This window comes from Phaenicophaeus curvirostris, chromosome 20 (assembly GCF_032191515.1).
Source record: "Phaenicophaeus curvirostris isolate KB17595 chromosome 20, BPBGC_Pcur_1.0, whole genome shotgun sequence".
In the NCBI taxonomy this organism is placed as follows: Eukaryota; Metazoa; Chordata; class Aves; order Cuculiformes; family Cuculidae; genus Phaenicophaeus; species Phaenicophaeus curvirostris.
This window is the reverse complement of record NC_091411.1, coordinates 2,334,224-2,359,545: the sequence shown is the minus strand read 5'-3', so window position 1 is coordinate 2,359,545 and position 25,322 is coordinate 2,334,224. Positions and strand designations below refer to the sequence as shown.

The 25,322-nt window shown below is 47.0% G+C and overlaps 1 protein-coding gene across 1 annotated transcript in view; it reads right to left on the bottom strand.

Moving 5' to 3' along the window:
• The window catches only part of PNPLA7 (patatin like phospholipase domain containing 7), a 133,980-nt gene that overhangs the window by 38,295 nt on the left and 70,363 nt on the right, over positions 1–25,322 (bottom strand). Inside the window, exons 22-25 of the mRNA XM_069873000.1 lie at positions 16,924–16,987; positions 16,050–16,218; positions 14,468–14,650; positions 13,754–13,872 (exon numbers count right to left, since the gene is read on the bottom strand). Coding sequence (XP_069729101.1) covers positions 13,754–13,872; positions 14,468–14,650; positions 16,050–16,218; positions 16,924–16,987 — 535 coding nt within the window. The remainder of the gene's footprint in view (positions 1–13,753; positions 13,873–14,467; positions 14,651–16,049; positions 16,219–16,923; positions 16,988–25,322) is intronic.

Here is a 25,322-nt window from a genome sequence, read left to right as displayed (position 1 = left end):
AGAGGAAATAGCTCACACCAGCTCAAGGAGGAACTGAAAATAAAAGCCACGCTCCATTTTCACCCTCGCAACCTGATCTGAGCCAGGAGAGTCACGGCCTGCTCTCAGCATCAGCCTCCTCGAAGCGCTGCATATCACACTGCCCCCCAAACTCATGCTCAATGTGTTTTAAAAGCCTCCAAAAGCAGCACTGCATTTCCAAAATTCCAAGTACTTTTTGTTCTTTATTACTAATGGTCACAAATAAATGACCAGGAAGCAAGAAGAGGGGCACCAGGGTTGAAGACCAGGGTTGAAGACGTGTTTCCTAGAAATAACCCAGCACAGCACGCGGAGCACAGCCCTTCTGGCAGAAGGAAAATTCCTGCTCCGGAGAGGAGCCCCTGCTTTCATCCCTGGGGAAATGCCACTGGCACGTGACTGCAATGCATGAAGGCCAGAGCACAGCTGATAAAAGAAAAGTTCTTCTGCATGACGAGCATGTGCCTGTTCCGCACGTGCCTCCCAGCACTCCTGTTAGAGACAGCACGCAGGAAGAAGTGAACGAATGCAGGACGGTTCAGATTAAAGCATCAGCAGGAATGCAGGCTGTCCTCCACGCTCAGGGCAGGACGCTGAAGAAAATACAATTAATATAAAAACTAGAGCCCCTGCACCAATAATCCCTCCACAAGCCTTGTTTAACACATCAATAGGATGCTGCCTGTCAGTGTTAGGGAGAACAAACACGATACCGTGAGCACACAGAGAGGGGACACTTGTTTTTCAGACTGTGACTGATGGAGCAGCAAGGCTGCAGCTCGATCCCACCACACACACCCAAAGTCCACTCCAGAATCTGGAAGGAAGAGAAAATACAGGTATTCAGTTTTACCAGCTCTTCTCCTAACTGACCCACTGGGATGAAGGAGGTCTCACTGAATGCACTGAGGAGATGCTCTTTCCTTCAGCTAAATCCAGGCCTGAGGTCACGGCTGCTGCAAAGCTCTAGCACATCTCTAACACAAACCTCCCTGCAGCGGGACAAGCAGCTTGCAGCATCACCGCCCTGAGGTAGGAAAGTGCCCAAGTAAATAGAAAAATGTAGAGAAATCACCAAGCAGACTTTACTAGCCCCACTACAGCCTAACAAACCTGAACTAAGGTTCCCTCATAACTTTAAAATTCCTGAAGAAGCAAAGCTATAAAAATAAAACCAGCTTTTTCTTCATACAACAGCTTTGATTCAAAGCATGTTCTGAGCAGTTGTTCGATCACCCAGCTTACAGGGTAAGCGCAGATGCACAGTTATTTATTTTATCACCTGGAGCCCCTCAGTTGTGGAAGCACAGGAAGGACATGGAGCTGTTGGAGCGAGTCCAGAGGAGGCCACGGAGATGATCTGAGGGCTGGAGCACCTCCTGTACGAGCCTGAGAGAGTTGGGGTTGTTCAGCCTGGAGAAGAGAAGGCTCCAGGGAGACCTTAGAGCAGCTTCCAGTACTGAAAAGGGCTCCAGGGAAGCTGGGGAGGGGCTCTTGATCAGGGAGTGCAGGGATGGGACAAGGGGAGACGGCTTTCAGCTGAAATGGGAGAGATTGAGATGAGATCTTAGGGAGAAATGTTTTCCTGTGAGGTGGGGAGGCCCTGGCCCAGGTTGCCCAGAGGAGCCGTGGCTGCCCCATCCCTGGGGCAACCGGATCCAGTGGGAGGTGTCTGTGCCCATGGCAGGGGGGTGGAATTGAGGGATCTTTAAGGTCCCTTCCAACCCAAACCATTCTATGATTCCAGAGACGTGCAAAAGTGCTTCACCAGGCAACCATTTCCTGAATGCTGCTTTGAAAGCACTGGAAACAAATGGAAGGTGACTGAGCTTCCAGCCCATAGGAATGGACAGCATGTCCCAGAACACTGCCAGGTACAGCACAGAGGCTCACCTGAGCTTCTCAGACCAGTCCCAAAACTGGGGCTGGTTACTGAACCAGCAGGTCTCAGACTAACAGATACAGCTACACCCACTGAGAACTGTTATCCAGACAACACCTTGTGTGCTGGGTACTTCTCAGAGCCTGAGGTGCTCACTGTACTGGGGCAGGGAGGAAATTAGATGTTATTTAAATGAAGAGCAATACAGTGTGGTTTCTGGAAACGTGAGATAAAGAGAAGTTTCTTCATTATATAAGCAACAGCATTTTTTGATACGTGTTTCAGTGCTGATCCTGATGTTGAGAGGCACAGGCATCAAATTAGAAATCAAGCAAGTCTTCAAGAAGTTGCAAATCCAATTTGGCACCTTCAGTCTTGTGCAGCTACAATACCAACAAACATCATGTTCAAATCTCAGTGCACTGAGAATCATTGAATCATTTAGGTTGGAAAAGACCTTCAAGATCATCAATTCCAACTATTAGCCTCACACTGCTAACTCCACCACTAAACTGTGTCCCAAAGAACCACATCCACACGGCTGTTAAATCTCTCCAGGAACTCCACCACTGCCCTGGGCAGCCTCTGCCAGTGCTTGACAATCCTTTTGGTAAAGAATTTTTCCCTAATATCCAATCTAAACCTCCACTGCTGCAACTTGAGGCATTTCCTCTCATCCTATCGCTTGTTATTTGGGAGAAGAGACCAGCATCCACCTCACCACAACCTCCTTTCAAGGAGCTGCAGAGCGCGATGAGGTCTCACCTCCTCCAGACTAACCAGCCCAGGGCCCTCAGCCACTCCCACAACCTCTGTGCTCCAGACCCGTCCCCAGCTCTGTTCCCTTCTCCAGACGTGCTCCAGCCCCTCAACATCTTTCTTGCACCGAGGGGCCCGGAACTGAACCCAGGATCCAAGGTGCAGCCTCACCAGGGGACAATCCCTTCCCTCCTCCTGCTGGCCACACCATGGCTGATCCAAGCCAGGATGCTGTTGCCCCCTGGGACACTCCAGAATCATGTTCAGCTGCTGCTGACCAGCACCCGCAGGTCCTTTCTGCTGAGCAGCTTTCCAGCCACTCCTATCTTTCCAATAACGTAATTTCCCAGCTCTCCTCATCTTTTCTAACTTCCCAGCATCATAAAATTGCCAGAATAATAACCTGAATTAAGGTTTCAGCTGAACAGCAGAATAGAAAAGAGCCCTCTGCTCCAGCTGTACTGCTTGTGCACTTTCAAGGAAGCTTATCATCAGGACAACATTAATTAATCAATGAATTAAGTCCCATTTCTAAGCTAAAGGGGGAACAATCCCACATTACTGGGTTCTCACCCCAACAGGATGTTTCCCAGCAGCTGCCCCGAAGGAAGCTTTCTCCCTTCCACTGCCCATTTTTAACTGTCCCCAGTGACACGTGTATCGATCCAGAGATGCGAATCCTACCTCTCTTCCCTTCCATTAGGAGCAGCCTTGTCTCATCCTCCCACTCAGCTTTGCCCTCTGATTCCCCCATCTCCTTATGCAGGAGCTACGAGCCGTTTTCCCTTCAGCCCTGCCACGCTTGCACGTTCCCCCTGCGCACCCAGGGCTGGGCAGGCATGCTCAGCAGAAAAAGCAACTCCTCTTTATCACAGCCCAGTGAAACTACCTTGCTGCAACAAGCCCAAATACAATGTCTTTTCAGCATCGATCTTGTTTCTGCTTGATCTACCGTCTTTAGAACAAGCTCTAAACAGAGGTTTGTGCCTGACGCAGAAGGAATAGAAGCAAAATTGTCCAAGCCTTTCCAGAGGGCTGTCTGGTCTACCCAATGCCAGATTTAGAATCATAGAATCACCAGGTTGGAAGAGACCCACCGGATCATCGAGTCCAACCATTCCTATCAAAGAGTAAACCATGCCCCTCAGGGGTACACCAGTGAGCCATTGGAGGGGGCAAAAAACCCCAAATAAAGCCAAAATACAAGTATTAATAAAGCAAACTGCACCCCTCCGTCACTCCCTGCTTGGGAAAACCGAACAAAGTCTTGTCTGTTTCTCTGAACCAAGGAACAGTTCCTTTATCTGCAAAGAAGGATCATTTCTTTGGAGAACAAATATATCCTCCCTCCTCCCCCACCCTTCAAGAGTTATTTGTAAGAAGAGCCCTTTTTAGGCACAAAGTCTGGAAGCCGCAGAAGCAAGACAAAGTGCTGCACAAGAATTTAACTGTGATTTTAGTCACAGCTTCTCCAATCTCCGCTTTCCTATCAGGAAAGCTCAGCGCCCAGATAAGGTTCCACAGATTCCTAAAAATCACAGCAGGGCAAGAGCACCTTCCTGAAAGGATGTGGACTTGTCAACAGAGCATTCTGCCTGCTACAAGGAAAGCATTCCCTGAAACCTGCAGCTCTGTATTGTGTCTTTTTCAGCCAATACAGAGGTGCAAAACCAGTAACAAGAGTTAAACTTCAACTCCACGATCTCCTTGCTTAATTTCATCTGTATATCAAGCACTGCTAAGAACAAATAAGCCCGGGGGTTGAAGACTGGAAACCAAGATAGGACAGTCCAAATTACAAAAAAAAAAAAAAAAAAAAAAAATTAATTGCAAGTGGTTTAAGCCATAACTTTGAAGTAGATGGCTCCCAAATTCCCACTGCTCTGAGGATTTAATAGAAACCATTAAAATATTCCATCTCCATGGCAAATGGGAGCAAATGAGCAATTACCTAGGTGCTACAGATGGGAGAAAGACAAATGAGACCGTTAAGCATGACGTGGGGGCCAAGCCGTGTGAACACAGCTTTTATGTGTGTGTGATGACCCAACAACCACACAACTCACTGGGCAATTAGCATTCAGCTCTGCTGCCAGCAGCTCTGTCCGTGTTTAAGACGATTGATAGGAATGGTTGGACATGCTGATTCTGGAAGTCTTTTCCAACCTAGTGATTCTGTGATTCTGTGTGTAACTGCACTTTGAGGCAGAACTTTGAACAGATGCGTAAACACGATTAATACGGCTGAGCTCTCGGGCAATACACAAGATGGTCCGTCCCTGAAGAAATCGAAGCCGAGCCTCCTAGGAGCAATTACGCCGCAGTCTATTGCCAACCATTTGCAAACAGAAACTCTGAAGTCCTCAGCATGAGTTCACAGCGGTGTCTCAGGAGGTTTGCTCAACAAAAGCAAACGCTCAGAACTCACTGATTTATTTTTAGGACTTGGGCTTTGTTTGCTCAAACAGTACACTCCAGAGCTGACCTGGATCAGACTCAATTAGGTATCCAAACATAAGTTACCATCTTCTTTTCCAAGGCAGAGCCCACAGCCCTTATCATCAAAACAGCACTGAAAGTAAAACACCAAGTCAAAGGTGTAATTTTATCTCTAAGAATAGAGAGTTTAGACTCTTCTTTGTTATTTTAGCTCCTGGATATTGCCCTGAAATCAAACCTGCTTTTTGAAAGACAGATGGAATCCAGGAGCCTGATTGCGTGGCTGGTACCAGAATTCAGATTTCGGACTGGTTTATCCACACGTGGCAACAGATGCTCTGCACATGATAAGCACAAACACCCAGGGTAGAGGCCACTTCTTCAAACACCTGTATGTATAATTATAAGCTCTGAAGCCCCCTTACATCAATCTGAGCTTCAGAAAGAGATATCATAAAGAAAAATTACAATTCCGCTGTGATATACCAATATTTATCTGCACACAAAAACATACTGCAGGTCTCCAAATAGCTTCCCTTCCTCTGAAATGCACCCACCACCGCAGCCAGCGAACAGTACATGAGGAGGGTGAACACCACAGGCTGACAAATGCAAAGGTCAGGAGGATTAACCTCGGGGCTGCCACCTTCCTGCCCTTCCAAATGTCCAAAGATAAATTTGGCCTGGCATACAAAGGGATTACTTTGAAGAAACGGAACCTGAGGAAGGATATTTCAAGTATTCAGGGTCTTTTTTTCCATGACACAAAGCAGATTCAGCCTCTTTTGTATGATATTGATACTTCCACGCTGCAGCAATCTTGCTTTGTCAGCCGTTACTGGCCACTGACGGACTGCAGATGCAGCCTGTAAGCTTCATTCTTCCATTTAAAAGAAGAGAAGAAGCGTTTTTCAAGTTTCTTTCACGCTTCAGTTCCATTTCCTGGCACCCTTCACAGCAGTATCAGGAAGACAAATGGGATCCTTTTAGAGGTGGTTATTCTTCAAGACCTGTCTTGCTATGGAAGAAGAAAGCAGAGTCCTCACATGCGATCTCAGTACCTTGAGCAAGTGATTGGAAATCACAGAAACACAGAATGGTTTGAGTTGGAAGGGACCTCATAGTCCATCCAGTTCCACCCCTGCCATGGGCAGGGACACCTCCCACTGGATCAGGGTGCTCAAAGCTCCATCCAACCTGGCCATGAACTCCAGGGATGGGGCCAAACACCAATTTCATGGATGCTACCTGATTGTTTCAAGGGAGAGAAAAAGAAAAAAATAGGAATTGCACAAAATCCTCACTCTTATCTTGCATTAGGAAATGGTGTGAACTGAGCGCAGAAGGACTCAGTTCGTGCCGGACTGGCTCTGTACAGGACTGGATACAGGGATCTTGGCCAAACCGAAGCAGAGCCCAGCACCGCTGACCACCATTCTCCACATCCTTAAGGCTGCCTACCTGTCTGAGGATAGTACTGGACCCACACGAGCTCTACAAGACCACACATCACCACATCCAGCCAGCAAGATTTCCTCCGTACCAGGGAACCAGACACACATCCTGCAGCTGGGGAGGACCTGGCACATCCTACAGCCTCAGGCTCAGAGGCAGCTACTCAGGATCCTGCTGGCTCCCACCAGAGCCCCTCTCCTCAAGCATCGCTGTGTGAGACGGCATCACAGCTGGTGCTGCCCAGAATGAGCTGGCGACTTCAGGGTTTGCTCAAGTGGGCTCTTTGCTGCCCAGAACGAGCAAGGATGCTCTCAAATCTCAGCAGCTCCTGCAAAAATGTTGACCACATCTTGGCATTGCACCCCAACAGCACAAACAGGGATACCAGCAGCATGGTTACCCTTCAGCCACTGCACCCTGGAGTAAAGAGTTAATTTCATCATAACAGTTGGGGTGGATGTTGGGTTTCAAGTAAATTCTCCAGACATCAGAAAGCCATATATATTTAGAGATAACGATACCCTCCTAAAACCCCAAGCAACGCCTACTGACAATGGTTTATACTTCTCTTCTAAGTGCTTCAGAGCAACTTATAACGTGACCTGCACAGATGCCAAAGCTGAGGTTGCAAACGCCTCATTTTACTCAAGGAGCACACAAGTTGTAAGCGTTTAAGCCATGTGCTCAAGCCCATGAGACATCAGGAGCTGAACAGCAGCGAAGTGAAATCCCGACTGCCCTTTTCCGTGCTTCAGTGATTTAACCCACAATAGCAGCAGTGACTCATGGCACCACGAGCACCTCAGAGAGGCGGCTGCTGCTCTTTCAGATCTATCCTAGCCAAGGTCAGAATGAAGAACAACAGTTTTAGCAAGAATTTTGCTTCATGATTTGCTTCAGAACAAGTGTTTCATCAGGCTATGTTTTTTGATTACTTCAGAGAATTAGAATCTAATTTTTGCCTATTTTTCAAGCTGCCAGCCCTCTGTTTGCTGTGAATTTTAAGCACTGTGAGATGGAGAGAACAAATGGAGGGGATACCTGTACCCCATTATAAAGCACTGAGAGCAACCTTAAACTTTGCCATCAATAATCTATTTATAAAATGAGGGGGAACGATTTTCTGCTGAAAGAGGGAAGATTGAGATGAGATCTTAGGAAGAAAACATCCGGGAAGGAGAGTGGAATGAAAAGGGTGCAAAGAAACTGGGGAATGGCAGGGCTTGTATGCTTCAGAAAGGGAAAACAGAGACTAATAGACCTACAGAGACACAGCCACATGGGAAAAGAAAAACAGTAAACAGATTATATATGATCTAGATAGGACTAGAAGTGTGAAGAAGATACGATTCTCAAGATGAGCGGTACTGTTACTCTCCAGCACAAGGGAATGGTAACACCAATACCACTGGGCTCCATGGATCCCTGCCCCTCGGAGCCTGGGTGCCCCTCATTGGCCTCAGTCCATGTAAAGTTCTGAACCCAGCAAAGGAGCTGGAAAACATTTAGGGTGTTCCATGTGAGGAACATCAAGATTCCCAGAAACTCCCATGGGATTTTCCTTCTGTAACCTCTGTATGAGGTGTGTTTAGGATCCCACCAAGAAAAGCCCTGCTCTGTGTTCTTTATGCCAGTGCACGTCGCTGGAGGTAGCTGCTGAATTCAAGCACCAAATCCCTTCCCTTTTCCTGCACACATTCCTGCAACAGCAGCGTAACACCGGAGCGCTTGTGGTCAAGTTCAACCATCTATAAAAGCAACTCTCTTCATGGTTCTAGTTACTATGTATTTGAGGCACAGCAACTTGTCTTACAAGCCCACCACCTCCATTTCAAGTACTGCAGCTCTGCAGTACACACACAGTTCCTCCAGCCACAGGAGTAAAAAGCCTCATATTGTTAGGTACCCAGCTTAAATGAGGAATGAAAACCAATCTTCCTTAACTGCTAGAACTGCAGCTGAGGCACCTGCACCATAAAACTTCATGCAGTCTCCCCAGGAGGTTCAGGGTTCCATAACCATCATGCCGTGATCACCTGCACCACAGGAAAGGAAGCTACAGCACAGAAAATGCATTGTCTGCATCCTGGGAGCAAAGCATCCATCCTGAGGATAGCACTTCATCACTGAGACACCGGTTCCACCTCAAATTCCAGCTTTTTATTCCTCGGATGTTCCACCCCACATTGTAGGCTGGGATGTGAGATGTCAGCTCCCCCACTGCTCCACCAGCCAGCCTGTCCCACCCCACGGGGTGCAAACCTCAGTCCTGACCATAGAGCTTTCATTTTTTTTTACACCCTGGAAGGCTCATTAAGCTTAATTTTCTGCGCAGTCTCCTGTTTTCAGTGAACAGATGTGCTTCTCTCTGCATTTGCGGACCATGGAGCAAAAGAATACAGTCCAGAAGGGATCTCAGTCGCTGGGGAACGTGCACAGTTACAGCTCCCGGTGCTCTTCTCCACAGCAGCAGCGTGGGAAACCAGACCTTCCGGTGCTGCTGTCTGACCTTGTTTTTCAGCTGAGCTAATGACAGCCCCCAAAAAGAAGTGGTTTTATTTCTAACAACCCTTCCTTGCCGCACATTGCCCCAGTAAGTCCAACTGTTGCGTTACCGTGTTATGCTGCCGAGTATTTGCATGTTCATTAATTTTGGCAGCTTGTCAACTTTTCCTTAACCAATTCAAGCGAGTGAAAGAAACTGAGGTCACAGCTTCTTGCAGGAAAAGCTGACAAGAATTTTACAGGAGGTGGACCCAGAATTTCTGCTGCCTGCAGTGGATCCTCACGCCAAATACTGAAGGCTGGCACCAGGTGATGAAGAAGTCAAAGTTTCTCAGAGTTAAGATAGCAAAATCCAATTAATGAGGAAGCATCAAGCAACTAAACAACAAAGTTGGTGTTTTGGTAGCCACCAAACAACTCCTGCCCTCCGTTATCGTGGGAAAAGGAATTAGGAATCAGCCTGCCCTCACCCAGGATGAGACCACAAGGAGTTCAGACACTTAAGGCTTCTCTCCAAGTTAAAATAAAACTAGGCAGAAAACCAAAACAAAACCCAAACCATACTCATCTCTTCATTAATCACTTCTGACTCCTCACATAAGCATACCTGCACCTCTGGCCTTCTCTAAAAGCACAGCGTGTGAGCACTGCACATGGCACAGACACCGGGAGCGGAGACAGACAAGGCAACGAGGGGGTTCAGACAGAAATACCTCCATCGCAAGAAAAGCATCATTTGTGTCTCCTGTATTGCTGCTTTCATCCTCCCTTTGCAGAGGATCAGAGTGGAAAACAAAGAAGAAAAGGCAGAAAGAACAAGTTGATGGAACAGGCCAGCTGCCCAGAAAAGAAAGGCATGAGTCTGAGTCAAATCCTCAGAGTCAGCAAGACAGCACTGTGGAAAAAAATACTTGACATATCACAAGTGGAGGTGAAATAATGAGTTAGAAGAGAAAACTAAACAGGAAAAGGAGAGAAGCAAAAATGCCCTGACAGAGTATCTACAAACAGAACATCTACAAATACCCTTCAACAGCAGCCCCTCGAGGATGGCCTGAAGGCTCTGCCTGAAGGAAAAGGCAGAGAGAAGGGGAAGGCACAGAGCACAGAGCCCCATCCCCAGGGCAGGATGGGCAGGCTCCACGCGTCCCAGCAGCTAAAGGTTCTGGCACCACACGCATTCAACCCTGGTGTGAACGTGCAGCTGGTTCTCGTGGCTAATTTCAGAGAGCACATCCAAAACAGGCAAGTAACTTCTTTTAACAATAGCTCTTTCCTTCTCAACAAGCGCAGCGTGTGTCTGCATCACGGGTGTTACTGCACATACAGCTTCCATCGAAATAACCAAACCAGAACAGGACCAACGCTTTGTATTTTCCCATTATTCCTACGTGGAACAGGCACATAGGACCAAATTCCCTCCTAGGATTATGTCGTTATCAAGAACAACAACGCCTGTCATTGCAATTTTGTTTAATTCCCTCTTCTAAACAGCACAATCATTTTTTTTTCCCAAAGCCCCAGGGATTTCCCGGTATTTCTGTATTAATTATTTACTCCCCATAAACATTGCTTTTCAAGCAGCTTCACTAAGACAACTGCAGAGCCCCAGAGGAAGGGTGGGCTGTACGTGTGATGGCAAAAGGTTGTGAGAACGATTTATGGGAGGATTTCTCCCTTTGTCGCAGGGTTTGATGTTTCATTATTCTTGCAACTCCGATTCAAATGTATTACTTTTCTAAACACAAATGCCCTTTCCTTTCCTCAAACCCCACAATGCTTTCCACTGAAATTAAGTGAGCACTTAACAAAACCAAAACACTGTAATTTTAGAACTGTATCATCACTTTGATTTGTTTTATTTTTATCCTCACAGCGAAAGAAAACCTTTAGTTCCTTGCACCTTTTGTCATAACAAACCTTGAAGTTAATTACTAGGAAGCTGCTCTGGTAAAACCTCCCAAACCGACTGTCACAGAGAACCATTCCCAAAATAACAACTAAATAATTGCTGTTACCAGTGCCAGAGAACTCCCCACCTTCTGCAGAAACAGCCCCAGCCGGCCCCGGGTAACCATGAGCTCTCTGGTTTTGTGATCAGCACGATTCAACCCTCCAGAACAAGGCAGGAGGTCACTTTGTGGAGTGCATGATCCAAAGGCTGTGCCAACCACCACGAGCCTGTGCATCAAGATGTTTCAGCTGGAATGGACTTTGATCACAGGATAACTTTAAGGATAATCCCTTAAAGTAGAGATAAGGAGTTAAGAACTTACTTTCACCTGCAAAACTTCCAAAGGCAGATCTGTACAGGATTCACAGTAACCTCATGCATTCCCCGCAGTCTTAGATATATTCTGACTTTGAAAAGTGTTTTTTAAATCTTTCACCTGACCACAATTTAGAACACAATTCAATTACAGAAGCAGGATACCAGTCCCTTTCACTGGAAGCACAACGCTGACACCATCCACATGCCAGCCGGAACTCCCCAGAGTTTCAGACCATCACATAAACAGTTTTAGAGAAAGAAGAAATAAACCTATTTATCTATTCTGCCACTCAATCCTCCTAAAGTCCTCCAGACTGCATTGCTGATTGATGAGAAGCTTGACATGAGCCACCAACATGCACTCACAGCCCAGAAGGCCAACCATGTCCTGCGCCACATTAAAAGAAGCGCGGCCAGCAGGGCAAGGGAGGGGATTCTGCCCTTCTGTTCCTCTCTTGTGAGACCTCACCTGGAGTATTGGGTCCAGTTCTGGAATCCTCAAGATAAGAACAAGTTGGATCTGTTGGAAGGGGTCCAGAGGAGGCTACAAAGATGATTCGAGGGCTGGAGCACCTCCCATACGAGGACAGGCTGAGAGAGTTGGGGTTGTTCAGCCTGGAGAAGAGAAGGCTCCGAGGAGACCTTCAAGTGACCTTCTAGTACCTGAAGGGGCTACAAGAAAGCCGGGGAGGGACTGTTTACAAAGGCTTGTGGTGACAGCACTAGGGGGCGACGGGTATAAACTGGAGAGGGGCAGATTTAGACTGGACATAAGGAGGAATTTCTTCACAATGAGAGTGGTGAGGCCTTGGCCCAGGTTGCCCAGGGAAGTGGTGGCTGCCCCAACCCTGGAGGTGTTCAAGGCCAGGCAGAGGGGTTGGGACTGGATGATCTTTAAAGTCCCTTCCAACCCAAACTATTTTATGATTCTGTGATGCAGAAATGAGCAAATAAACAGCTGATGGGATATGGTCACAGTGCTGAATGGGTGGTGGCAGCCAGAAATCCTAGAGACAACACAGCACCAGCGCAGCAGCTCAGGTTTGTGGAGAAGGACAAGACAGGACCAACAAACGGGCTCAAGAATCCTGCTCTTTCTTACCTCTGTTCTGGAAAACCAGCAGGTGGGAGCTTGCAATTTAAGTGGTAGAACAAAAAAAATAAATAGTTTGGCAAAAATTACAGCAGTGTTTACAGAAGGAAGAAAGGAGGGAATGAGCAAAATGTACTGCCAGAAATATAGAGGTGCACATATTTTAGCACAACACAGGCTTTACAGAGACAGAGATACTAGATAGTTTGTAACAAAAAAAATAAAAATAGGAGTGCTTTGCATCAGCCATTAAAAGCCTCCTGAGATACCCAGATTAAGTAGAAGCTCCCCTCCTCTGCTTTACTTTGTGTCTCCACAGGACAGTGCTTATCTCAGAAATGAAACACTGAAATTATCTCAGGTGAGGAGACGGTGAAAACAAGCAGGATAAAGGCAGCTTTGCAGACACTCAAAGAAACAGCCGAAGCAGTGGCTGCCTCAGCATCAAGTGACTAATCAGAACAAGCTGTCACAAAGGAGCTCTAACCTTTACCGGAGCAAATCCTCTGCCCAAAGCACGCGCTGCCCCAGAGACAAAAATGTGATATTTCCAAGGATTTAATTAGACAGGCGATGTGCAAATTAAGTATTACTTTTTGAGTATATCAAAACGGCTGTTTTAAAGAAGGCCTTCAAGAACATGGTGACTGGGACAACAAAAGACAGCACTCTCTTGAGACACAGGGCTACCAATTTCTATCTGTTTCAACATAAAACTCTCAATGTAAAAAGGGACTCCGAAGAAAAACATCAGTGATCATTTATTTCCAAAGCTCACCAGGAATTCAGCTGGAATTCGACTGGTGTGTTCAGCAAACGCCTTGTCCTTGTGGCTGCAAAAACGCTCTCTTTCTGCACAGTAAGGCTGTCAGAAGTCTACAGGTACCTGGGGTTTTGGGCAATTATGAGGAAGAGAACATTTGCCCATTGGAGGACATAACTGCTGCTACGACTTTGAAGAGCTTTGGGGGGCTTTGAAATGTGGTGAGCCATTTTCTAATATAAGAATCCAAAGGGGGAAAAACTCCATAGTACAGGTCAATAGAAGAAAGAGTCCTCTTGAGTGTCCTGGTCATCTCCTGGTATTAAGCCCAACTCAGGAGACATCTCAAGAGGTCACACTCACGTTTCTTCTGCAGAAAACCAAGTACAAATACACACAGAAGGTTAGGTTTGTGTAACAAAAGCAACTTCTTGGCATCTCCCCCAGCTGCTGCTTACAGAGCAGTGCTGGGTTTGCAGAACGCCTGCTATTCCAACAGAGTGGAGGCAGTGGTGCCCAGGACCTGGTGGCCAGGCAGCAGTGTGCCCACGATAACCCACCTACCTTGCTCCTCCCCCGCCAAGGACCAGCGCAATGGCGTTCCCAGTCAGAACACGAGCCAGGCGAGAAAAGTCGGAGTGACGGTCTGGTGGTTTCTGGAATACGCGTTCGTACATCTCTATCTGGAGGAGAGAGGCAGAAGGTGGTCATTCCAAAGGCCAGGTAGAGTCTACACTACCAGCCAACATCATCCTCTTAAAAAGTAGAGAGCTGTTCTTCTAACAAAGATAGGGTTAACGAATCAGCCAAACTGTTCCAGGGATCACACGCATCTCACACTTTTGTAGTAGCTGGGAGAATTTCATCATAGCACAGTATTCTCTTTGGAACTATTTCTCTTTCTTGACAGGGATTTGAAGTGACTGGGAAGCAGCCCAAGTCTGCCTCTGCTTTACCTTTAGCATGGTTTTCTCAATCATGGGGATCCTCCTAATGGAAAGGACTCTACTGCATGTACCCACCTACCCGTATGACCCTGAAAGAGTATTTACTCAGCCAAGTCAACTGTGCATCCATGAGGAAGACACGAACCCCGCATCTCTATGTTTCCTTTAGTGAATTGATGTCAAATGGACTTAAAGAGAATATTCTCTGTGTAACAGTCTGTCACGCATCAGGATATCACGCAATAACATCATACCAGATTCCCTTTGACACATGGATTACAGGTACAGCACTACAGCAAAAGGCTCAGCCACCAAAGCAGGGATCTCTTACCAGCTTGGGCAGGCTTCTTTTGGAGAAGACTCTGCGTGGACAGTGGAGATGCAGATGAGCAGAACACCAGCTCCGCATGTTCAGCCATTCCACAGTGCGGGAAGGGAGAGGCCCATCCTCCTTATGGAGAAGGACAAGCTGCTTCTGGGCTCGGACTGCAGTGTTTTCCAGCATCTTCTCCAGCTACAGCACATAGAATCATAAAATCGTAGAATCACTGAGGTTGGAAAAGATCTCTAAGCTCATCCAGTCCAACCCTCAGCCTGCTAAACCTGCTCAGTCCACTGTGCCTGCTAAACCATGCCCTGAAGTGCCACCTCTTCAAGTTTTTTGAACCCCTCCAGGGATGGAGACTCCCCCACTGACCTGGGCAGACTCTGCCAGGGCTTCACCACTATTTTGGTACGGAAATTTTCCTGAATATCCAATCTAAACCTCCCCTGGTGCAACATGAGGCTGCTTCCTCTCATCCTATCACTTATTACTCAGGAGAAAAGACCAGCACCCACCTCTACTGCATTGTGAAATACATATAAAAACATATACACACATGCATTCATGTGACCCCTATTCCTATCCGAATCTGCAGACAACTCTGCACACTGAGAATCCTCAGACAATACTGATTTAAACAACAACACTGTTAGCTGGGGGCTTACGTGGCACCTAGAACTCTAAAGTCAGGCAAGAATTCAAACCTGACTACTTAAAAATAAATTTTTTTTACCTAAACCACAGACCATGAAATGCACAGTGCAGACACACGTTGCTCATGCAGAACAAGATTCCTTCCCAAGTCAGCCTTAAGCCTACAAATGTCCTGCATGTTTTGTTCTTTTACTTCCAAGCAGATCATTTTTTCCTCCTTACATTCCTTCTTTTCATGTTTTTACTGTTTCAGGCAGCTGATGGAGATTTGCCTTCACTCTGCTTCCTGCCTCCCACACACGGCCATGAGGAACCAACACAAAGCAACACACGAGAATGCTGCAAATGGTAAAAGTCCCTGGCTCTTTGGAGGTCATATTTAGCATTTCACAATCCTAAATAAACCCACTTGTAACCTCGTTTTTAAATGTCCTGCAGAATTTACATGCTGGTCAAACTTTGGTAATAAAATATCAAATATAAAAACAGATTAAAAAGGAGAAAAAAATAAAGCTTATGAGCTGTAATAAAATACATTAAATTATTCATGTGATATGCTTTATACCTAGCTTTTCCAAGGCACATATCATGAATTTCATCCAGACAGAAGAGATTTTAACTCTTTATCTGGAGATCCCACAAAGAAATTCTGGACAGAAACACAACAGCTGTATTGCTTCAAAGCAACTTGGATTTTGATTCACTGTTGGGCAAAATTACTTTTTAGAGGAAAAGATCCTACCTGGAAATACTTTTATACCCAACTTCCCATTTCAGAGGATTCTCATTCCATTCTTTTTCTATTTAGAACACACACATCACAGGAATATTTCATTATTTATGCTTCAGTGGGCATTAAATTCACGTGCACGAATAAACCTTCTTTGACCTGGACTATTAACACTGCAAATATGGGAAGGAGTCATCTCCACACCTCTCCAACAGTAGGTTCCTGATCTCCCAGTCCGACGATTAAGATGCAATCAGCTTGGCGAATGCAGCGTTGGGTCCAAGGAGTAAGGGTGCTGTCTGCCTGGTAGAGCACAATGCGGTGAATATCCTCCTGCTGACCCAGCCAGCTGGTCAGTCGATACTCATGGATACTGGGGACAGAAAAGCAGAAAACCACATTCAAACTGGTTTACATCACAGCTCCTGACAGAGCAGAGAGAAAGCTTACATGTCAAGCACAATATCTGAAAGCATCTCTCGCTTGTCCAGACCAAGATGCTCATCTTCCAAGCCATAGAATAGTTTGAGTTGGAAGGGACCGTGAAGCCCATCCAGTCCCACCCCTGCCACGGGCAGGGACACCTCCCACCAGATCCAGTTGCTCCAAGCCCCATCCAACTTGGTCTTGAACCCCTCCAGGGATGGGGCAGCCACCACTGCTCTTGGCAACCTGGCCCAGGGCCTCCCCACCCTCATTGCGAAGAGTTTCCTCCTAATGTCTAGTCTAAACATTTCTCTCTCCAATTTAAAACCATCCCCCCTCATCCTACCACTCCAGGCCTTCGTAAAAAGTCCCTCCTCAGCTTTCCTGGAGCCCCCTCAGGTACTGGCATCCCTAAGGATGCGCACACAATACCCACTTGGACCAATTCACCTTTTCCAACTGCACAAGCAAGAAAGTAACTACGTAAAAAGCACGCTCTGCTTTGAACCAGATACTCCTGAAACGTTGTTGTCTCAAACACCTTGATGGGAAAGCACAACGTATGTCAGAACACAGGATTCTGTTCCCCAATGCTGCCTATTTGCAGAGTATCATTTGGCATTTTTTCATAACCAATAATGAGGGTGGGTACCTGTCCAGTGCAGCAGAGCCGAGCCGCTGTTTGATGTTGTCACTGGTGAGCAGCAACGCAGGACCTGGAAGAACAAAAAGTTCCATACGTGAACAGCTGCCATGCGGCTCCTGATGAACTGGGTTGAGAAAACAGAGCTATACTTTGAATTTGCTTTGAAGATCACGATGGAGAGGCACACGATGAGAGCTGTCAGAGAAGAAAGAGCTGGCACAGAGTTTTCACAATGATTGTAACACTCCTCTACAATAACATCATTGCATTCTCCGTATTCCCAGACCTCCGTTCCTGCTTCAGTCCCTACCTCCAAGCTCCCTTTTATTGTGTTTCTCAGTGTCCAGTAGGACGACAGTTCCTACCAGAGCTGCCTTTTCAAACACAACATCATCACAGAATCATAGAATCACCAGATTGGAAGAGACCCACCGGATCATCAAGTCCAACCATTCCAAACCCCTCCAGGGAATGTGACTCAACCCCCTCCCTGGGCAGCCTCTGCCACTGCCCAATGACCCCTTCTGTGAAAAAGTTTTTCCTAATGTTCAGCCTGAACCTCCCCTGGTGGAGCTTGAGGCCATTCCCCCTTGTCCTGTCCCCTGTCACTTGGGAGAAGAGCCCAGCTCCCTCCTCTCCACAACCTCCTTTCAGGTAGTTGTAGAGAGCAATGAGGTCTCCCCTCAGCCTCCTCTTCTCCAGGCTAAACACCCCCAGCTCTCTCAGCCATTCCTCATAAGGCCTGTTCTCCAGCCCCCTCACCAGCTTCGTTGCTCTTCTCTGGACTCGCTCCAGAGCCTCAACATCCTTCTTATGGTGAGGGGCCCAGAACTGAACACAGGATTCAAGGAGACTATCGCATCCCTTTCCCAACCACAGAAAGCTGGTTCCAAAGACAAAAACTACTTCACTGACCCTACTGCAAGACAGAATTCATTCATCCTGCACGGAATCAGCTTCCCAGCTGAACCCTACAGCTCTCTGCGCCCGCCGGAGCCTGTCCCACTCCCGAAATTCACACTGCTTCCACCACATTGACAGGCACATACACACACACATCAGGCAACAACGTTGTAGCCGAATTTTGGTGCGCATAAAGTTTCTTGCAGGCACTTGAGTTGCTTTTTCTTACCAGCAGTTCAGTTCCAGCAGCAGCCGTACGCGCCAGGTGTGGCGGAGGCTGCACAACAACTGCAGCTAAACACAAAAAAGCAAAGAGCAGAACACTTAAGGGATTAACCTCATACGTGAAGAAATGATTACCTGTCTCATACTGAGACAGAAATTCACATTTACAAGCCATGAAAAGCAGTTGTTTTGTATTAATGTTTTCATACTGCAATCCTTCAGATTTTCATTAATAAAAGAACTGAAATTTACGCACGAAATAACAAACCACTTGATTACGTGAGGTCTCTCTAGGCATTAATAAAGCAAAAGGCCTTAATGTGGTTAGGAAAAATCAAGGAACCATGAACAAACAACACGGTAAAGGGTCAGGACATGACATTTCTAAGCTCAAAAAGCAGAAACCACAAGTACAGGACCTGGGCTGGGCATCCTGACCCTCAGGACAGGAGGTTGGAACTGGATGATTTTCTAACCCAAACCAAACTACGATTTCCCCCAGGACTCACCCTCTCCTGCAAAGCCTTCACTCTGAACAGAGTTAATGTTGGACATGAAAAAACTCAGAAGTATGATTTTTCATCTTGCATTTTCAAACAACAAAATAACGTTTGCTCTTTGTAACAATGGTGATGAAGGAAGAGCAAACAAAAAAGGACAGAAATATCCCGCACACAGAAACCGAAAGATAAAAGCTAAAGCTGGTAAGAAAGCACAGAAAGGAGGATGGCTGGAGAGGAGAATTTAATTTCCTCACACTGCAATAAAGTCTATGGAGATGGTTCCTAAGAAAGCAACAAATCCAAAGCAGGGAGAATTAATTCTCAAGAATTTCAAGAGCAGGACTGGTGTAACCTGCCCTTCACCCCGGCATCGCTGCTCTCCCGTTTGTGCTTGTCTGTCCGCAGGGAACAGATCCAGTGCTGGGCAGGGGGACCACTTCATATCAACAGGGGCAGATTCTTTGCTCTGGTTCACCATTCAGCCTCATGAACAGCTGGGCTAGCCCAGCCTTAGGTGGGCTACTGGGACTGAGAGGCATCCCAGAAGAAACACTCGTAGCTTGGCACGCTCTGCAGACGGCAGAGGAGAGAGGGCAGGTGGGCTTTGGGAAAGCAGTCAACAGCGGAGTTGTCGTTTGTGTTCATTAACGTGTCAAAGTTGCCAGCAAAACAGGAGTGATATGTAGAGCAAATATTATTCCAGGATGTGTGGCTTGCAAAGCTTTATGACAGCAGTGGACGTTTTGTAGGCAAAGACGAACAGCCAGGAATGCAAAATGAGCTGAGGAATACAATAAAAATGTCAAGTAAGAGAGACTAACAACAAGGAGGGAGCAGAGCGCTCCAACTCTGTGTGTGTCTGTTACCTCCCCGCACTCAGCCACCGAGATCCAAGAACATCACTGTACTGATCCGATGCACTGGGGGCACAGGGCCTACACAGAGACAATTAACCACAGCCACCGGCCAGCCAGAACGCCTCCTCTCCCAGCAAGAGGCAGACTCTGAATAGCTGGGTGCATCTTTATGCTAGTGAAGGTGATGGCTACTTCACCCCCAGGTATCTTGAATGGGGACAACACATCAAGCATCAAAACAACCTTGGAATCATAGAACAGTTTTGGATGGAAGGGACATTAAAGGTTGTCCAGTAGTAATCCCCTGCCATGGGCAAGGACACCTTCCACTGGAGTCTTGCATCCAGTGCTGGAGTCCTCAGCATATGAAGGACATGGAGCTGTTGGTGTGAGTCCAGAGGAGGCCACAGGGATGACTGAGTGCTGGAGCACCTCCCATACGAGTCTGAGAGAGCTGGAGTTGTTCATCCTGGAGAAAAGAAGGCTCCAAGGAGACTTAGAGCAGCTTCCAGTACTGAAAAGGTCTCCAGGAAAGCTGGGGAGGGGCTCTGGATCAGGGAGTGCAGGGAGAGGATGAAGGGAAACAGTTTTTAAGGTGAAAGAGGGGAGATTGAGATGAGATCTTAGGAAGAAATGTCTTCCTGTGAGGGTGGAGAGGCCCTGGCCCCGGTTGCCCAGAGCAGTGGTGGCTGCCCCATCCCTGGAGGTGTCCAAGGTCAAGTTGGATGGGGCTTTTGAGCAACTGGATCCAGAGGGAGGTGTCCCTGCCCAGGGCAGGGGGTTGCATGGAACATGGTGATGCTTCCAATTGTACTGACTCTGTTTTGCTTCAGGAATAACAACCATCTGCTCTCTACTTCCAATTTCTAGTGAGCTACTAATTAATCAACCATTAGATAACCCTCCGTTAATGAGATCAAGAACATCAACATATGCGTTCTCAAGTGCATAAACACAATGACCACAAATGTTATTTAAACTAAGCTGCTGAGAGCAACGAAGCAAGAAAGAACACCATTCCCAAGTATATCCCATTCCAACAGCCACACGAGCAGGAAGGAGCAGTCAAGACAGTGCATTACTGCATCCTCAGTGTGCTTTATCATAGTTACACATCATCAGAGAATGACAGAATGGCTTGGGTTGGAACCTAGTGATGCTCTCTCCACTCCTGCCATCAGCCCTGCAGGCAACTTACGGCTGCTGCTGACATCACACAAACATCCCCAACATAAGAAGGATATGGAACTGTTGGAACGTGTCCAGAGGAGGCCTCAGCGATGATCTGAGGGCTGGAGCACCTCTGCTATGAGGACAGGCTGGAAGTTGAGATTTTATTTAGCCTGGAGAAGAGAAGGCTCTGGAGAGACCTTACAATGACCTTCCAGTACCTGAAGGGGATACAAGAAATCTGGGGAGGGACTTTTTACAACAGCTTGGACTGACAGGACAACGGGGGATGGCTTTAAGTTGGAAGGAGTAAGATTTAATTAGATGTTAGGAAGAAATTCTTCACAATGAGGGTGTTGAGACACTGGCCCAGGTTGCCCAGAGCAGGGGTGGCTGCCCCATCCCTGGAGGGATTCAAGGCCAGGTTGGATGGGGCTTGGAGCCCCTGATCCAGTGGGAGGTGTCCCTGCCCATGGCAGGGGTGGAATTGGATAGGCTTGGAGGTCCCTTCCAACTCAAACTGTTCTACGATTCTATGATGCCCTCTACCCTCCAGCAGCCACCTGCATCCATCAAGGACCGTTCTCTTCCAGCAGGATTAGGCACAGGGCGAACAGCGCAAAGCTAAGAACGCAGGAGAGGTGATACGAGGTAACATTAAATATTTATCTAAGCCAAATATTCTCTTTGACTGCACCCAGCAGCAGATTGCTGGGGAAGAGCATCAGAGCAAGGAAAACTCAACGACATTCTCCCAGCCTCCAGCAATTTGCAGTTCATTAATTTCTCAAGCCAGAGATGACTTTCAATAGCTCCCATGGGATTTTCCTTTTAGCAAATCTGCTGGGATTCTGAGTCCTGGCTTTTATACGCTTCAGGTGAGAAAACAAGGCATGGCAGTGGTCTCAGCCCAGGCAGGCATAGAGGATCATGATTCACATGGAAACTTCATGGAGCATCTAAATCGGTACCGCAGAGTTCTCTATGCTTCAGCAGTCCATGAGAGAGACATGAGGGAAGTATCAGAGGTCTGGTTCGTTTTATCCTTTAGGAATTTAAGGCAGTCAGGAAAGGCTGAGACAGCTCTTCTGTAAAGCTTCCCAGCTCAAATCCTGCCCCAGTAGAGACAGAAGCATCACATGAGAGACATAAAACTCTTCCTTTCTTTCTAAAGATGAGCACAGCACTCACTCCTGCAGGTTTTTTTTTTCCACATAACAATTTCCCTAGATGAGAAGGAGTGGGAATACAGATACCTTTGTTCTAAGTCTGATAAAACATGGTCAAAACATTGCCCAGAGAAACCAGAGGCGCAGAGGTCAAGGACTTATCTCCCATGGTCAGAAATGGCTGCAAATCCACCTCACAAGGAAAAAAATACTCACACAAAAAGAAACTGCCCAGTTCAAAATGCACTGTGGAAAAATGTTAGCACAGCAAACTCACTTGCCTGCACTCCATCAAAAGAGAAGTTGTGTTTGGTCTAATATAAGTCTACAAAATCCTGTGTCAAAGAGACAGAAGTGATGAATGAGTTCAATGCCCCAGGGCCAGATCTCACAGCAAAAAATGCCACGTTGTGCCAAGGTCCGGGCACCCCACCAAACACTTCACAGACAAACCCGATCTGTGTGTAAAGAAGGGAAATTCAGGCAGAGCTGCAACTGAAAACTCTGATTAATTATTAATAAAGATATTTCAGTAAGCATTCTGATATGTTACACATTTTTAGAAATGAAAAGAAAGCTTATATTTAAAGGACTGAAAGGAAGGTGACAGACACTTATCGAATCATAGAATCATAAGATAGTTTGAGTTGGAAGGGATCTTAAAGTTCCAATCCCCCTGCCATGGGCAGGGACACCTCCCACTGGATCAGGGGCTCCAAGCCCCATCCAGCCTGGCCTTGAACCCCTCCAGGGATGGGGCAGCCACCCCTGCTCTGGGCAACCTGGGCCAGGGCCTCCCCACCCTCACAGTAAAACATTTCTTCCTAAGATCTCATCTCAATCTCCCCTCTTTCAGCTTAAAACCATTCTCTCTCATCCTCTCCCTGCACTCCCTTATCAGGAGCCCCTCCCCAGCTTTCCTGGAGCCCCTGTCAGAACTTCAGGCCTCCCCAGAGCCTTCTCTTCTCCAAGCTGAACAACCCCAACTCTCCCGGTGTGTCCTCACTTGGGAGGACTCTGCCCTCAGATCATCTCTGTGGTCTCCTCTGGACCATTTTTTCATATTTTACATTTATGCTTGGCTCCAGGTAAAGGCAGATTGCTGTCAAGTTGTTGCTGCCAAGTACAAGGAACTGCTTTGAACAGAATAAATGCCATGGAAACACAAACATCCCTTCATATTTAATTGGAAAACAACCACACTGTCCAGCAACAATATCTAAATTCTCATAAACCACTTAAACACCAAATCTCAAAGAAAGCAGCATAAACTGGCTGGTATAAAGCTGTGAGTGGCACCACGTGTTGATTTTCCCTGTGTGCCAAATGCCAGCACAGCCTGGCCAGCCAGGCCACCACGCACTGGGCCCAGAATGTCCACTATGGAGAGCAGTCCAGTCACACAAGATGGTACCATTACAAAAACAACCGTAATCTATTTAAAATATAATTTAAATACAGCACAGAATCCAACGCACAGCAGAATCCAATAACCAAAGCAGTCGGTCCTACCTCATTCCAGGCAAAAGTGTCTTGGGTAAAAGAAAAATCCCAAAAGATGATCTTCCAATACCTGAAGGGGCTACAAGAAATCTGGGAGGGACTGTTCACAAAGGCTTGTGGTGATAGGACGAGGGGCAATGGGTATGAACTGGAGAGGGGCAGACTTAAACTAGACACAAGGAGGAATTCCTTCACAATGAGGGTGGGGAGGCCCCGGCCCAGGTTGCCCAGGGAGGCTGTGGCTGCCCCATCCCTGGAGGGGTTCAAGGCCAGGTTGGATGGGCCTTGGAGCCCCTGATCCAGTGGGAGGTGTCCCTGCCCATAGCAGGGGGGTTGGAACTATATGATCTTTAAGGTCCCTTTCAACCCAAACTATTCTATGATTCTGAAAAGATTTCCCATTTAGCGGACAGTACATAATAATTCATGGAGTTAAGGAGCTTCCACTGCCACACTGAGATGTTCTATGGCATTATCTTTATACTCCTTTAATAAGATGGAAGCAGTTAAAAGTTACCAAAAAACCCAATCCTATTTCATAGCTTAACCGGCATCCAGCTCCAAGTGCCAGCACTGCCAACAGCCTTCTAATGCCAGACCCAGGGAACGAAACAACACCCTCTAATCTAACTCTGCAGGTTGTGTTCCAACCCAGCCAGCATCTCGATCGCTCTCCTTGGGATGAGGGTGGCAGCTCTCAATGACCAGATGTCTGCTCACCCACAGGATGGACCCCAGCGTGGTTGCTGCAACGATCTTAACATCAACACCCACGTCCTCCTGATCTCCTTGATCCTCTTGGCTCCAATGGGCTGCAAGGGGATTTCAGGCGTCACTGCAATATTCATCTAAGTTAACATTAACAGGAAGAGTAAAGAATTTTCTAAAATAATATATTAAGTTGCAAAAGAAGGGTAAAGCCAACTGCTAGCACCCCTCATGCCAGGCTGCCCTCCGCTGCTCCGGAACGTATTTCAAGCCCAGAGCAATAAACAACAGGGATCAAATGTTAAGTCAAGTGTTAAATGACAACATCTGACGACAATTTATAATTTAAAAAGAGGTTTAAAAAAAACAAAAACAGAAGAATAAACAACAAAAAGATGCTAATGGCAGCAATTCGACAGAGAGACGTGCTCTGTTCCAAACCAGGACCAGATGCACTGAAAGAGACTTCTCTAAGAGCAAGGTTTGCCATTAAGCCTTCTCAAGCATATTTAATAGCACCTCTCAGTTCCACAGACACGTTCAAGGTCTAATCACAGTTCACACCCAACCCCAAGGGTAAATGAGCCAATGTGAAAGCCAGCAGTCAGTGAACACTGGGGTGGCCGAGGCCAATGCCCCCATACGGCCACTGCTCCCAAAGCCACCACCGCAAACGCTGTCATGGAACCAACGCGTCAGGTCCCACCTGCTAAACAGACTCGGGTCTAACTATTCAGACCACGTAAACAAAAGTTCTGCTTGAGAAACATGGACTTTCTGCTCGGCTCATTCTTTAATGAGCTTAATTCCTCTCTTGTGAGACCTTCTCTGGAGTATCGGGTCCAGTTCTGGAATCCTCAACATAAGGAGCTGTTGGAACAGGTCCAGAGGAGGACTACAAAGATCAAGAGAGGCCTGGAGCACCTCCTATATGAGGACAGGCTGAGAGAGTTGGGGTTGTTCGGTCTGGAGAAAAGAAGGCTCCAAGGAGACCTTAGAGCAACCTTCCAGCACCTGAAGGAGCTACAAGAAAGCGAAAACAAAAGCTACCAAAAGAGAAAGGTGCTTCTGCTAAATATATATATTTTTTTAAAAAAAAGACCCTTAGCACTGTGCAGGATGGAAACGCGCACAGTTAAGTGCTGGCAGAAGGTTCACCGCTGTCTCCAAGCCCTCCAGGGCTGACTAAGCAACAGGCTGACCGCCGAGCAGAGGCTATCGAGGCCAGGGAGCTCGCTCTGCCAGCTGTGTGTTGAACCGTATGGCTAGCTGTGTTTTCACACAATGCTTCCCCCTCTTCCCACTGCAGCCATCTGCTCCGTTTTGGCAAGATCTTCAGATGCCAAGGTTGTATAGAACCATCTATA